Here is a 15,933-nt window from a genome sequence, read left to right as displayed (position 1 = left end):
ATCTTTTTTTTTTTTTTTAAGCAAGGCTACTAATGATTCGTGAATAGTGTTCCTTCCCCCACCAGCCTTGTTTCTAATAATAAGTCTAACTTAAGTTTACACCGCGCAAGTTTTTAAAACGTATTTAGAAATGGGGATTTTATTTATCTGTCCCAGCACCCACTCTGGTCAGAAGAGAAACCTTGCAGGCAGATGTAGGGTAAGCTGCCGACCTAAAAGTTCTTCTCCTCCAAACCTTCAAGCACTGACTCGAAGCACAGCATAATTTCTGTATTCTTGAATAGGATCCTAAAGCTGCTTGCTTATTTGGCTGCAACTGCACACTGAGCTTCTCCTAGAAACGCTTAAATCCTATTCCAGAGTTCATGTATTTTACTGTGTTTTAGTTGTACGAGCGAGTTAACGTTTACTCCCCACCCCGCTATGTATGTCGTCTTGTATTTATCAACATGGGAGTTTCATATGGTATTGTGTTGTCCATTTACTTGCTCATTTAGGTTTGTGACAGATGGAAGCTGTCCTGTGAATTTATGAATAACACGTGTTAGTCCGCCTGCTGGAATGGTGTTTGATGTGTGAATGCATTGATTTTAATTCCAAGGCTCTGCCTAATAAATGGGCAGGAAAGAGAAGAATGACTCCAGGTTGACCAGCTATAACCAAACACTTAAAAATGAAGACCCAGTGGAATAATTTTGCTTTGGTTCTGCCTCAGCCTCCAGCCAGCCAGCCTATAAAACTGGTTTGGACTAGGAAGGACTAAGGCTCACCACACACTAGAGAGCATGAACCCCAGGCAGCCTCTCCTGCTTTATAATGATAACTCCAGTTGCTTTCCAGAATAGGGACAGAAGGAGGGAGGGGTGTTCAGGTTCTTTCCTCTGTCTTATCACTTCCATATGTGTCTCCAGCTTTGATAAGTTAAGAAAGCTCATATAAAGGAGACAAGAGACATTTTTGTTGAATGTGTATATGCAATCAGTCTCTCATTTGGAGAGAGAGATGGAGACTTCCAAAAATCTGCTTAAAAGTATTCCAAGAAATAAGGTTCTTGATCCCTAAATGAATGAAACCTTGTGTGGGTGCATCTCCTAACAGCATGGGTGCTGTGGGCAGGGAGGGGTCACTTTAGACGTGAGGAGAAAGTAGAACTTGATTTGTACAAAGCATGTTTCCTGGCGTCCAGAGTAGAAGCAGTAACCACAAAGTGGGGGGAGGATGAGAGAACCAGTGAATAGTGCTCAAAATCTGAATGTGTGCTTGTTTCATCCCCCCAGCATATCAAGGATTAGGATTCTTTATGGATTACAGTGTCAGTTTTGGATCAAGGATTAGAATGTCAGGTTTGGCCATTCAGTACAAATCCACAGAGCAGAAATTTCTGTATGTAGCTTTTGGGCAGTCATCTCAGTTCTCCCATCAAATTGAGTGCCGCCGAAGTACTATTCATGGCTAATAGTGTAGTCACTGTGCTGACAAAGCCAGTAACAAACTTTCTTGTGGGTCCTGTGGCTTTGGTTCTGCCTTTATATTCTGTAATGAAAGGTACCATCTTTAAAAAACACTAAGAGCTTGTCCACATATGGAGTTATGTTAGACGAGTCCACGCGTGGAGTTAATCTGGGATAGTGCCCTGTGTAGACAAGCCTGACAACTAGGAATCACTTTTAGATGCTTCCTGGTGTGATGTACAAGGACAGGGAATTCACATTGAGTGAGATTATTTTTATGAGCATGGGTGCCCTAATGCCGGAAGACGGGAATCCTGTCACTTTTCTTAGGGGGACGGTTATAAAGGAAGTGGGACATCTGTTCACTCATGTCTGTCACCCATCAGGGTCTAGACACAGTGACTTGGTGGGTTGCGGGGAGTATACACCTACTTCAAAATGCAGTTCCGAATCCAGCATTAACAGTAACTTTGGACACTAGGCTGTAAACTGAAACTCCTACAGCGATCCATAGTAATGAATGACAGTGCAGGCTGCTGCTACCTCCTCTGTTGCTGCCTAGGAAGTAAAATGTCTAAACTCAGAACAGTTTTGTGCAGTAGGTTTCTAATGCTATGACTGCACAGTTTACACTGTTTAAAATGAATGTGCTCCGGGATAGTCTTATTTCAAAGTAAGTAAATAGCACCACTCCAAACTTCAATACCAACCAGTTATAAATAAATAAAACCCGGAGAAGTATAGATTTGATGCATGACAACAGCTCATGGGGCATGAAGAACCAGTCACTTTGCAGCTCTCAAAAGAAACTGTATGAAAAGATACTGAGCCTTTCATTAACTCAAAGGCAAATATACCTCTGTGCTTTGGGAACAAAAGTTATTTGGTCAGAATGAGCAGTTAATGTGTCTGGCAAGACTGAGGAGGGGCATGCATTTATCAGAGTGTTAAGAGGTACCAAATTTAATCAAAATTGAAAGCAAGAGTAGTCCTTGTGCATGTTGCACTGGAGACATTTCAGACTTCTGCGGTGGGCGTCTCTTTTTTTAAAAATTCTTGACAGAGAGAGCTGCTTACAGTAAATTTCGGTTGTGTTCTTGTTCAGCATAAGACCTCTCAGTCCGTATTTCCTTGAAAAATGTATTCTGTGCAAGTGGTGGTCGGTATCTGTAGCCAATATTAAAAAACAACAAAAATCCCAGAGCTTCAACATTTAGTCGATTCACTTGGTTGCCTCTCTTTTATTTGTGTATTGTGGTGTGCTCACCATTTTAGTATAATTAGCTCTCCACATATACGTGACCTCTTTCTGTTCCACCCCCGCCCAGAGCTCTGCGTGCAGAGTTTACATTTTTGAAAATCTGGAACTTCAGATGACTTGCAAAAGACATAAAAAATTGAGTTTGACACTTCCTGCATTATGACTTGTAAGAGGCAAGAGTGTGTGTGTGTGTGTGTGTGTGTGTGTGTGTGAGGAAGAGGGATGCTGCTGGGAAAAGAAGGTAGGCATTGATTGTGAATGTTTTGTAGATGACTGGACTGCTAGTGAATGTGATTTTTACTTTATTTATTTTTACACATCTTTTCTTGTTCTCCATTAGCCATATTGTAATTGGGTCAAGTGCCAACTGTGTAGCTGGGTCCATTAACATGTTATATTTGTAGCCTGGTTGGGCTTTGATGAAGATCATTACACAGGAATTAAACTATCCTATTACCCAGCTGAAGGCTTAGTCAAAAGTAAAAAAAAAAATAAAAATAAAAAATTGTTTTAAATAAAGGCCAGGTTTATCTGACAGCAAGGCTGTCTTGCAAACATTTCTTATCTATTGATGTGTCTGTCATTAGTCTCTACTCATTCAAGCTGTTGTATCCTTTACAGAGACACATATTTCATATCCAGAGATGGTCTAAACTGCCTTTTTCGCAGTTACTTATCTTAAAAATCATACTAGTGGGTTGCATTGCAAACACCATTCCCATTTGCAAGACTAAATGCACAGGGGAAAATAAAGGTTGAATGTACTTGGAAAAAAATGGAGTCTCCTAGAACTAAATGAAAGATTACTACAATATTTTGCAACTTTATTCAATGCCAGAGATGATAAACTTTTTATACCTAGTGAGACAAATAAAGCTTCTGGTGTGGATTAAAATCAAATGCAACTTAAGTGAAGTCAAATACAACTTAAATATGGTGAAGTACTATGTTGAGGCTATTCGAGAGTAGCAGTTGCGCCAGGCCTCACTGATGAGCGAGCATGGGATGCTTTTCAGTATGCGGGCAGGATGGCACCGAGTTCTGAATTTTTGATTGATCGTAATGGCTGGCAGTCATTCAGTGGAAGGAAAATGTATATTTAATTGCCTTATCTTGTCATGCTCCTTCTCTTCCTCCTCCAGTGACTGCTAAATATTGATGGTTTTTCCTATATCATGGATTTTCCTGACCAGAACTTTTCTTATAATTCTGTCTCCAGCAGTGGTAGGCATCATACAGAGATCTAACTCATTTTTTTTGGTACAGGAGTAGGTGAAAGCCCAGGAAATCAGCCCTGGGAACGCTCAAGTGCTAATAGGTTGTTTTTTTTGTTTTGCCCCTTCTCCTGGTGCGCACTTGGAAAATGGGGACCTGTAAGTGCTTGCATGCAAAACAGCATTGCTCCAACCAAGCAGAGATCAATCAGCTTTATTCTGTAGCCAGTGCTCCAGACAGATGTGCTTGTTTGCAAACACACACTTGCTCCTTGTATGCTCTTGGCATTAGTTGATCTTGTGTGTCAGTTGAGATCTCCCTGGTGGGGATGTATCCTGTAAAGACATCTCGCATGAATCGGATATGGAAATGTGATGGTATTAAAGGCAAGCTGTAGCCTCCTGCGCATAAGCACTTCTGGAGCAGGATGCGACTGCTTTGGAGGCTTCAGTTTCATTGCCAAAGGATATCTGTTAAGCGTGACTAAAAACCACTTTAGCAGTTTAAAGTGAAGCTTATTTTTTTGTCAGGTTGATTCAAGGATCATATTAGCTCAAAGATGGCTTTTTAAATAAAATCCGCATTTCAAATTAAAGGGGCTTCAAGCAGCTGACCATAACGGAGATGGCCTTTGAGATGTATCAAGCGTGTCTCTCAGGGTGAAAATATTGCAGAGCTAATTACAGAGCAGTACAGGAAGAAAGAGCCTCTCTCACACTGGCTCTGTAGGTGGTCGTCTGGCTCCTTATGGAAGAGGCAGGAGGGTTCTTCTCATCTTACTTCGTTATTGTGATTAAGATTTCCACAGGTAATGGCTTTTTGCTGCCCAACCTGAGACACCTTCAGAAGGCCTTATTTTAAGACGGGGCAGGCATCCACTTTCTAAAAACAAAATCCCATTAAAGGTGTTTCTAATTGGGCAGCTTCAGACCCCACTGTCATTGGTCTTCCTTAAAATCTTAGTCTTAAAACCACCTCAGATATTTTTTTTGTCTGCAGTTTAGCCAACAAACTTGAAACAAAACAAAGTTGGTGTGTTCCGGGGTTGCACGAGTGTCAGAAGTGGCAGGGGTAGCCTCCGTGTGCGCCACGTAGCAGATGTGCAAGGGGATGGGCGGGGAGGACAGGAAGCAGAAGGCAGAGCTGCAAATTGGGCAGGGAGCACAGGGGAGGAAGCAGAAAGCAGAGCAGCAGATGGGGCGTGGGGAGGGGGATCAGAGTGACACTCGGGAAGGGCATGCAATTAATTTGTAGCATGGCTGACGAAAAGTTTGGCCCCCGCTCAGTTGTTCCATTACTATGACACAGGTTCCCAACCATGTGTTGATGTGTCCTGGACTCCCACGACGGGTTTGGAATTGTTTTTAGGTCCTAAATTCACTCGACATAAGACTGCAGATTTCAGACACCCGATAGAGCTAGCTTGGAGATGTTAAATCAATACGCAGGAAGGTAGTCTGCAATAAATCAGCCAGCCACTAGACAAGAGATTTGTATGTGTGTCGTGTTACATGTCAAAAAATTATTTTTACTAACTATGAAATGTTTAAGCTGTTTTGAATTAATATATTCAAAAGCATGTAGCTATCGTTATCTGGAAAAGTGACAGGAACTATGGCAGAATATGATGAAGAAAGCAACATCTGACTTTTCTGAAACTCTATGTCACGTCCAGGCTATGGGAGTGAGGGAAACAACAATACTATCAAAAACAAAATAGAAGTGAAGTGTTCCCACCTGTGGGCAGCTGCAGAGCAGAGAGAATTTACAGTCCGGATCAAATTCCAGCTTAATTTATCTTGACACTTGCAATATGCAACAATCATTCAAACACTGAGTTTTTAACCAGTAAGATAGTTTGCTGCAGGCTAGACCAGTGAATGCATGTGTTTGCTCAAAACATTAAAAATAGTAAGGTACTTAAACCAGCATGGCCACAAACTACTCACCTTGAGCATAAATATATATTATGCAAAGGCTTTTCTTAGCACTCCATATCGTTACACATTTATTACAGGAATACAGAGTTGGCACCTACCTGTTAGATAGCTTTTCTTTTCTTTTTTCTTTTATATTGCCCTTGCAAAAAAATTGCAAGTACAACGCTGGAAAACAGTTGAATTTTTCCATATGAATAGCAATAACCTCCTTAAAGGTTATGGTGTTTTATATTTATTACTGTACTTTTCTGCTTTTGCCTCCCCTCCATATTGAATTACTGTAACTTCAACCTTTTAGTGTTCTGTGTGCATTAGACAAATGCAGGGAGTTACAACCTGTCATGGAGGGTCTTGGGCTTCCATGAATTTTTTTGTCTTACTCCCTCTTGCAAATTTTCAATTGGCTGATTTTTCAGTTTTTATAGCCCTCTTTCAGCGGTGTGCTGGCGTAAGTCTTCTTGCAAATGGGATTTAAGGCTAGGACATATGCCTTTGTCATAGAGCAAGAATATTTATCCTCCCTGCCTGCCACCTTACTGGTTTGTGGTAGTTGTTCAGTCCATTTGGGTCTCGGGATTCCAGCGGTTCAGGCCGTAAAATTCTGAAGCAGATTCAGAAGATCTCAAGCACCTAAAATGTCAAGCTCCATGGCAGGGGCAAGATAATTGTACGAGACCATCCAGAGAGATCTGCTTGTAGTTTCTAGGAAGCATCTGGCAATGCGACAAGGTATTTTTACAGCTGAGTGCTGGAGGTGTATTGAGATTGATTGTGGCCCTTTTTCCATACTGTGATTTAACACTGCAGGATGGCTTTCATTAGGAAAAAGGATCCCTTTCAAGGACCACCTTTTGAAACCAGGTTTTAGGATCATGCTCCATAGATTTCCTAGCATAGTAGTTTATAGGGCGATTCTCAGAAGAAGACCTTTATATGCACCTTTTGTCTTGGGACCCATTTTAGAGCCGAGTACCGTGTGCTAGGTTCCCTGGACTGCTTGCACCCAGGGCTCCTGCCCTTGGATGCTTTGGGTGTTGAGCACCTCAGACAGTTTTTAAATGTTGATTTTGACTTAATTTTTGTGCCGTAAGTGCAACAGTGTGTAGTTATTAGACATTTCTCCTTTTTATTGTCTTTGTCTGTTGTAAAACCATTTCACATTGTCTGGAACATGCAGGTAGCGTCAGAAGTACCTGCTGCAAGTAACTTGACTTTGATTTTTACTAATAAAATATATGCCCTAATCCTTCAAGCATTTAAGGATTTGAATAGACCCTTGTAAATTGTGTATGGGTATAAATCTTCACAGAACTGGCTGTTTGGGAAGACCAAGTCCCATTTTATGTCATATTAAAATGCTTCTGATTTTTAATGTCTGGCTTCGTGTCTTCTAAACTCATTCTTCTAATGGAGCAGCGAGAGACTTCTAAAATGCATTCATAGGTTGTTGGTATAGTCTGACTTTTTTTTTTTTAAAGAACCGTAAAAGGGCTTGTGAAATGGCTGCTCTTCCTTTTTAATGGGTTTTCACCTTACCTTTTTCCTCGGAATCAATAACAGAGCAACTGGTAATAGCAGAAAATTGTTAGAGCTGTATATTTTCTACGAGAAAGTAGCAATGCTGTCGTGACTGTATTTAGGTCATTGGCAGTACGTGCTGATTTTGGTACCTGTGGATAAAGTAAATGGTGGCCACAGCGGTGGTGGTGATGATGATGATCACAAATGGGCAGGGGGCAAGGAGTCCAGAGTTAGAGCAGTCTGTCTTTCCCTTCCTGTCTTTGGTCTTTGTTTCAGAGGCTATTGCTACCTTTCAACACCTGGTATTTTAAAATTAAAATAAACTTCTTTTTTATTTGATTTTAAATGGGTACGTTCACCACAATTTGTAGTATTGCCCCATCTCCTCTTCTTCCTTCTATTGTCCTTTCCTTCATTTCCCTGTCACTTTTTTGGCTTTTCTTCATGTTTTGGCTTCTTTCCCTGCCTCCCGCTGCCTTTCTTTCTTACACCGTGTGCGAGCATGCATGTGTCTTTTCTTGTCCTCCCCACCCTTTGCAACGTGAGCGTATTTGTGATTATGTTCAAATGTCTGTGAATATGTTCAGATTCCTTAAAAGTTATATAAGGAACTGGATTTACTCAGTACTGAGTGTGACCTTGCGGGAAATGGGTGTAGTGTCACGGAGGACCTGTGCAGTGTTAGTCGCTGTGGTCTGATGCCCATTCAAATGCATGTTTTAATGCAAGTCTACCAGCCTAGTAAAGCTCTGAATCAGGTTGTCCTTCCAGATTGCTCTAGCTATCGTGTTTGACCAGCTGTTGTGGCTGTGAACTCATTCCTAAATGGTAAGTGGAGACCGCTCATTTTGGGGTCTGCATCTCCTTCCTTGCTCATTGTCACGTGTGCTTCTAGGTGCAGACCCTGTGTCTGTCTCCTTTCTTGGCTGTTTGGCCTTTAGGAGCTGGACACCTACTTCCCCAGCTCTAGTATTTCTGCTTTCCCAAGCACCTCAGTGGCTTAAAAACCTCCCTTCTCCATACCTTTCTGAGCTCTGGTTTTCCAGGGGTCATGTGGCAGTTAAGCAAGATGCACAATCTTAGCAAAGGAATTTTTTTTAAAACCTGGGACATCTACAAAACAGATGCTTTAATGCACAGTGAAGTTTTATGAAAGGCAAGGATTGCCATGAGTGCCGCCAAAGTGGAGCCCGTCACGTGACGGGTACAGGCAATCCATTAGTCCCGAGCTTTAAATGCGCCTGTCAGTAACTGTGACGTACTGCGAGCTTGTGCTGCCAAGATTGTGGTGTAGCCTGAAGAGCTTGGGGCTTTTTGTTTTAGTCATCGTGGTGTGGCTCTGGGCAAAAATCTCCTCCCCCCTCCTCTGCCCTCAATCATACAGAGCTTGTCTTTTACCTTTACTGCTTGCCAAAGCCTTAGTTTAACTGAAATGTAGTGGTTTGGTTGGAAAGAGAGACGGCACAAACGGGGAAACATCACCTCGTTAGAAGAGAGGGGCAGATGGGGTTTTGTGTGGAGCGAACCTGCAGGCAACGTAATAATAATAATAATAATAATCAGTAATGATGGTGATTATTATTTTGTATTTTTAGCATTGAATAATCCTAGTAGACTTATTCTGTCTTTCAGAATGTCTTAATTTTCATGCTGCCCAGAAGTAGTAAACGCTGGTAGTAAAATGTTCCCACTTTGCAGATGTGGTAGACTGCAGGCTGCCAGGTCCATCCCAACAGCCTGTCCCAATTCTTTTTATAACTGTTTTTATTAAATGAAAAAGCAAAATAGCAAGTCCATGTCCAAGCTATGCTGCACTTCATTAATCTCTGCCTGTGCCGTTCAGGTTTCCCACTTGCCGACATATTGAGGACATAGACCAGATCAGAGCTGATCCCAGGAGTGGTGGTCCTCCACTGGACGGTGTACCTTGCAAGTGGCCCTCCGACGCGGAGTGTTGTACCCCTACAGTAGAAACACAGAAGTAAAGTTAATTGCCAAAGACCGTCGATGTCCTGGCTCATGAGTCATGACCAATGCTGTGGCAGAGACCTATATATTAGCGTTACAGCCAAACAAGAAATATCAGCTTCGTGTTTACAGGTTAGCTCCAACCTTTTAATACCAGAAGGTCATGACTGATGACTCAAAAACCCACGTGTTTCCTATTAGTCTGGAAAGTCCCATATAAACAATGTTCCTTTTTTGTCTTAACTTGGTATCCAATTAGACAGTGTTTCTTTTGTCCTGGCTTCTCTTTGCTGACTTTTTTTAGAGGCTGTGTAGCTGCTGGTATGCTTCTTTATGACACAGATACCAAAATATGTAACAGTATCAAAACCAGTATTTTGATATTGGGTGTGTTGTATTTGAAAATCCCTTAGTTTCCTTGTAAAAATCTTAACTATGCAAAACAGGCAGTCAGACTGGTGCATGAGAGAGCTGAAAACTACTATAATTTTTCCAGTGGCAGATGATTTGCATTTTTTCTTCTTACATTTTAGATTTTGTTTAAACAAACTTCTTTCTAGTTATGCAATCTTATATGTTTGTGGATATGTATTTACAGATACAGGAAAATTATCTGAATTCATACCTACATGCAGTCCCATCAAAGAAAGCATTTCCAGTCTCTCTTGCATGATCAAATATATTTTGAGCTGGGCTTGAGCTTTGACTTGAAGGCATTCATTTTAAATAACATTTTGAAAATTTTACCTACTATACTAAAAATTCAAGCCTTTGATAACAAGGCTGAGTCTACACTAGAAACCTTAGGAAGTATGGTGCTGTCAGTGTAGGGTTATAGCGTGTTTGTAGGTGATGTTTCTATACCAGCAGATGCAGTTATACAGGTGTTCTGTCACTATAGTTTATTTGCTGAGTGAACTGAAAATAGCTACATTGGCGCAACACTTTTTTTGGTATAAGTGAGTCCGCACTAGGAGGGTTTTATTGATATAACTATGTGAAAGACATATATTTAAGTATAGACTAGCTCTGACTGATCAGAGAAAATTACTGCTTTTTCAGTTTCACTTTTTGTGTTTGACAGTGTGTGGCATATTGTTCGTACCACTGCTTCAACACCTAGGCTGTGCCTGTGCTAGGAGCGCCGTGCCAGCGTGCTGTATGGACGAAGTACTAAGCTAGAAATAGATATCGCCAGGTCAAGCAGCTCAGCTGTGCTGCAGTGTTTTGGGCACAGTGGATCTGCTTCACTGGGTGAAATGCATATCGCCTCTCGTCCTGCCCTTGATGAGGGATAAGGGGTGATGTGATTTCTGGAGGCAGTTTTGGGTGAGCAGGGAAAGCCCGCTCAGCCAGACCTGTCCCCCATGATTGCAGAAGTGGGGCTGGCTGAGTGGGGAACCCCGACTTCCCTGGGGTACCTTCCCAGAGGCACCCTGGGGTATGTGGGGTGCATCTACATGAGATGCTACTGCACAATAGCAGCAAGCTGCTGTGCAGTATCTCGCTCCAACTGCACAGTAGCGTTGGCGGACATTAACCATGATGTAACGCTACTGTGCAGTAGCTTGTTGCCACTGTGCAGTAGCATCTGAAAAAATAAATGTGCGGCAATGGTACAGTGAAGTAACATCAGCTGCTATGCAGTCATTTAATACTTGCTTATGCAAGTACTATGCATTTAGTACCTGCTTATGCAAGCACTAAATGAGTCTGCAATAACAGCTGGGCAGTCTGCCACTTGTGTAGACGTGGCCTGTAAGCAGGGAAAGTGGGTTGGTGCTCCAGGAGCTTGAGGGGCCGGCCCTCAGGCCCCTAGATCATGTGCCCAGGTTGGCTGGAAAGTGCGAGCAGCTCATGCTGCCCCTACTCTCCCACCACTGAGCTAATAGATTCATAGATGTTAGGCTCGGAAGGGACCTCAGTAGATCATCGAGTCCGACCCCCTGCATAGGCAGGAAAGAGTGCTGGGTCTAGATGACCCCAGCTAGATGCCTATCTAACCTCCTCTTGAAGACCCCCAGGGTAGGGGAGAGCACCACCTCCCTTGGGAGCCTGTTCCAGACCTTGGCCACTCGAACTGTGAAGAAGTTCTTCCTAATGTCCAGTCTAAATCTGCTCTCTGCTAGCTTGTGGCCATTATTTCTTGTAACCCCCGGGGGCGCCTTGGTGAATAAATCCTCACCAATTCCCTTCTGTGCCCCCGTGATGAACTTATAGGCAGCCACAAGGTCGCCTCTCAACCTTCTCTTGCGGAGGCTGAAAAGGTCCAGTTTCTCTAGTCTCTCCTCGTAGGGCTTGGTCTGCAGGCCCTTGACCATACGAGTTGCCCTTCTCTGGACCCTCTCCAGGTTATCCACATCCCTCTTGAAGTGCGGCGCCCAAAACTGCACGCAGTACTCCAACTGCGGTCTGACCAGTGCCCGATAGAGGGGAAGTATCACCTCCTTGGTTCTGTTCTATCGTGCATCAGCAGATGCATGACAAAGTGCCATTGGCTTTTCTGATGGCTTCGTCACACTGCCGACTCATGTTCATCTTGGAGTCCACTAGGACTCCGAGATCCCTTTCCACTTCTGTTCCACCCAGCAGGTCATTCCCTAGGCTGTAGGTGTGCTGGACATTTTTCCTCCCTAGGTGCAGCACTTTGCATTTCTCCTTGTTGAACTGCATCCTGTTGTTTTCTGCCCACTTGTGCAACCTATCCAGGTCTGCCTGCAGCTGTTCCCTGCCCTCCAGCGTGTCCACTTCTCCCCATAGCTTTGTGTCATCTGCAAACTTGGACAGAGTACACTTCACTCCCTCGTCCAAGTCGCTGATGAAGACATTAAAGAGTGTCGGTCCAAGGACCGAGCCCTGCGGGACCCCACCGCCCACACCCTTCCAGGTCGATACCAACCCATCCACCACGACTCTCTGGGTGCGACCCTCTAGCCAATTCGCCACCCACCGGACCGTGCAGTCATCCAAGTCACAGCCTCTTAACTTGTTCACCGGTATGGGGTGGGATACCGTATCGAAGGCCTTCCTGAAGTCTAAGTATACGACATCCACCCCTCCTGTGTCCAGGCATTTTGTAACCTGGTCATAAAAAGAGACTAGATTAGTCAGGCACAATCTGCCTGCTACAAACCCGTGCTGGTTTCCCCTCAGCGTAATTTGTCCTGCCGGGCTCTCGCAAATGTGAGCCTTGATAATTTTTTCAAAGACTTTGCCAGGGACGGAGGTGAGACTGACTGGCCTATAGTTGCCTGGGTCCTCCTTCCTCCCGTTCTTGAAAATGGGGACCACATTGGCCCTTTTCCAGTCCTCCGGGTCCTGGCCCGTGCGCCACGAGTGTTCGAATATTCCTGCCAGTGGCTCTGCAATGATGTCGGCCAGTGCCTTCAGCACCCTCGGATGGAGCTCGTCCGGGCCTGCCAACTTAAAGGCATCCAGTTCTTCCAAGTGACTCTGCACCACCTCAGGGTCTATGCATGGCAGTCTGGCGCCTTACTGCTGCCTCTCCACAACCCCAGTGAGAGACTTGTCGTGTCCCTCACTTAGGAACACCGAGGCAAAGAACTCGTTGAGGAGTTCAGCCTTGTCCCCCCTGTCTGTCACCAATTGCTTCTGCCCATTTAGCAGGGGTCCTATTCCTCCCTGGGCCTTCCTTTTACTCCCTATATATCTAAAAAACAATTTCTTGTTATCCTTAACTTGGGATGCCATCCTCAGCTCCATGGTAGCTTTGGCCCGCCTAACTGCCTCCCTACAAGTGCGAGCAGAGGAGGTATACTCCTCTTTGGTAATCTCTCCCCGTTTCCACTTTTTATATGCCCTCCTTTTAGCCCATAGGCTGCTCTGCATTTCTCTGGTCAGCCAAGGAAGCCTCTTGCCCCCTTTCCCCCTTTTTCCTCGCATCGGGATCGTCTCCCTCTGTGCCTGAAGGATCATTTCCTTAAGGCACAGCCACCCTTCCTGGGCTCCCATCTCTTCAAAACTCCTACTCTGCAGTGCGTCCTTGCCTGAGTGCATTGAGATCAGCTTTCCTAAAGTCTAGCACTTTCACCCTACTAGTTACCTTACCCACTCGCCGTCTTACGTTGAATTCTATTATTAGGTGATCACTGTCCCCCAGATGGCTACCGATCTGGAGGTCCCCTATCATGTCATCCCCTGTTGCCAATACCAGATCCAGTATGGCATTCCCCCCAGTGGGACCATGTACCTCCTGTGTCAGGTGGAGGTCCTGTACACGGGATAGGAACCTGCGTGAACGGTGGGACTTTGCTGTCTGCGTCTCCCAGCAGATGTCTGGGTAGTTTAGGTCCCCCATGACTACCGCCTCCCTCCGAGAGGTCTCTGAGAGGTGCCTCAGGAGCCCCAAATCTAGCTCTTCCCCTTGCGTGCCACATTAGAGCAGCAGCCTATGGCTACCTTCTGTTGCACCACTCTTCATTCCTTTGATGTGGTGGGACAAAGTGTAGGACCTCTGCTTGCTCTCAGCTTCTGCCACCATAAAGTATTTTATGGCAGCACAAATGAGACATCAGGGGACGTGTTTCTACCCCTAGCACGGCTACAGTTTTCACCAGTACAATCCTGGCTTTTCCAGTGCTACTTAGTCTGGCACGCCATGCCCATCCGTCCCCCGGTAAAACCAGCTGTGCTAGAAAATGCATGGGTTTTAGTATGGCTGCATCTATGCTGGGGTTTCTGTTAGCGTGGCTGTCAGGCAGGGGTGGCACCTCTTAACACCCCTGACTTCCATGCTGTGTTGGTAGACGTTTGCAGGTAGGCAATGCTTTAGTTGGCTCCTGGTTTTCATGTAGCTTTCTTAAGTGACAGCCACGACAAGTAACACATGCACAAATAAAATTGAAAATGGAGGAAACCGCAGAAATGGCCAAGTTGGCCCCGAACATACTAAAATGTTGACTTCTTTTCCCCAATTAAATAGACAAGATTTCCTGTTGGTGGTATTCCTATAATAGACAGTAGTACGTACACCTTAACTTTCACTACTTAATGTTGCAAATATAAGGGTAGTTTTTAGTTCTTTTTATTTAAAGGAAGAAAAAAGAGTTAAAGTGCCAGCTTCACGGTGAGAAAGATTGTGAAGAACTGCTTGGTTCGGTTAATGAATCTTCCTACACGGTTAACCACGCTTTCAACATATGAGTACTTCTAGGGCAAAAAGATTGCATCATGGAGTGTTCTTCCAGTTAGAACATATAATTTCTTTATCCACTTTAGAAACCTTGGGGAGACCCAAGAATTGAATCTGCTGGTTCATGGCAAAACTGCAGAGCTCAGGGTGATTCTGGTTGCTGAGGCGCTGACTTTAAATGGTGGATATTAAGCCCTTTGGTTATAACTATCCAACTTATTATGCTGCTTACAACTGGGTCGCTTGAAACCAAGTGCGTTCATGTCTCTGATGTATGCAAGTGGCACTTTCTCTTTCTGTCACCATTTTGTGTTGGGGCTGAAATGCTGCTGTCTCTTTACAACACCCGCTCTTCCTTTCAAGCATCTCATGTTCTTTACCTAGTAAATCCGTGCAAAAAATTACCTTACGTCTGGCAGAGTGTGGACCATTTGCACCTGTAAAAGAGTCCAGCAGACCTCTCGGTTATAGCCAGGCCACGTGGTCTTTGCAGCAAGGTACTTGGACCTCTGCTGTAACAGGCTGGAAATTCGGTGACAACTTTTCCTTACTTTAAATAATGCAGGTGACCTGATGAAATTCAGATGAAAATGAATAATGCATTAGTAAAGTGTGTGCGCATTTGAATAAAATTAAATTCTTTCTTCCAGTCTTGCATGCTGCAGACTCCTATTGGAAGGACCTAACCACACTGTATTGCAGGGGAGATCTCAGGACAGAAGTTGGCAGTTTGGGGAGCTGGATCAGAGACAGCTGGAGCTTTTGATCTCTAAGGAACGTGGGGTTGGCTGGGTTTGGGGTAAATGTGCAGATTTGATGTTTCTGGTAAATCGGAGTCTTGATTAAATCTGTCACTTTAGGTTTCAGAGTTAACTGTTTATGATGACAAAGTCGTTTACACATTAGGATGATGGTTTGTTTCAGAAGGCTTAGAAAATTGGGGAAGTCTACAGAGTGTCCCTTTTATACCCAGTTTGCATCTTTAGGGCTGTTTTCATAACCGCAAGTGCTAGCAGTGCAACGTTTAAAAAAATAATGGCCCAGCACATTTATGCAGCAAATGGAGAAGTGTGGACTCTACAGCAGTTCTTACGCTGGACCCTGCGAATATTTGATTTATAAGATAGCAGTTGTTTTGGCCCGGACACAAGCCGTTTCGGCAGCACCTCATAAATATCCCCTTGAAATTTATCAGTTGACATCTGGAAACATTCAATAAAATCTTACGAGATCCATGCGGCAAACCCCAGAGCTCTGTTGGGGTGCTGCATCATGGGCATTTGACTTTCCCATGTCTCCCTTGCAGGAAAATCCTTTGGGTGCTCAGTAGAAGGGGGCCCAGTCCTTGGCAGTGACCGAAGAGAAAATTGCCTTCTGTATCTCTTTGGTTTCTGCTACGCAAAAGGGGAAGCACATGTGCACATA

General features: G+C 44.1%; 1 protein-coding gene across 4 annotated transcripts in view; it reads left to right on the top strand.

The window, feature by feature from the left end:
• Positions 1-15,933, top strand: part of PIAS1 (protein inhibitor of activated STAT 1) — an 88,975-nt gene that overhangs the window by 19,866 nt on the left and 53,176 nt on the right. The window contains exon 1 of one of the 4 annotated variants that reach the window (XM_019477709.2): positions 9,238-9,488. The exons of the other annotated variants lie outside the window; for them this stretch is intronic. Within the exon in view, the coding sequence (XP_019333254.1) occupies positions 9,396-9,488 (93 nt within the window). The 5' untranslated portion in view covers positions 9,238-9,395. Of the gene's footprint in view, positions 1-9,237; positions 9,489-15,933 lie in introns of those variants that run through there. 4 annotated transcript variants of the gene reach the window in all.

This window comes from Alligator mississippiensis, chromosome 11 (genome assembly GCF_030867095.1).
Source record: "Alligator mississippiensis isolate rAllMis1 chromosome 11, rAllMis1, whole genome shotgun sequence".
NCBI classification, from domain to species: domain Eukaryota; kingdom Metazoa; phylum Chordata; order Crocodylia; family Alligatoridae; genus Alligator; species Alligator mississippiensis.
The sequence above is the reverse complement of the archived record's forward strand: the minus strand, read 5'-3'. Positions and strand labels throughout refer to the sequence as shown.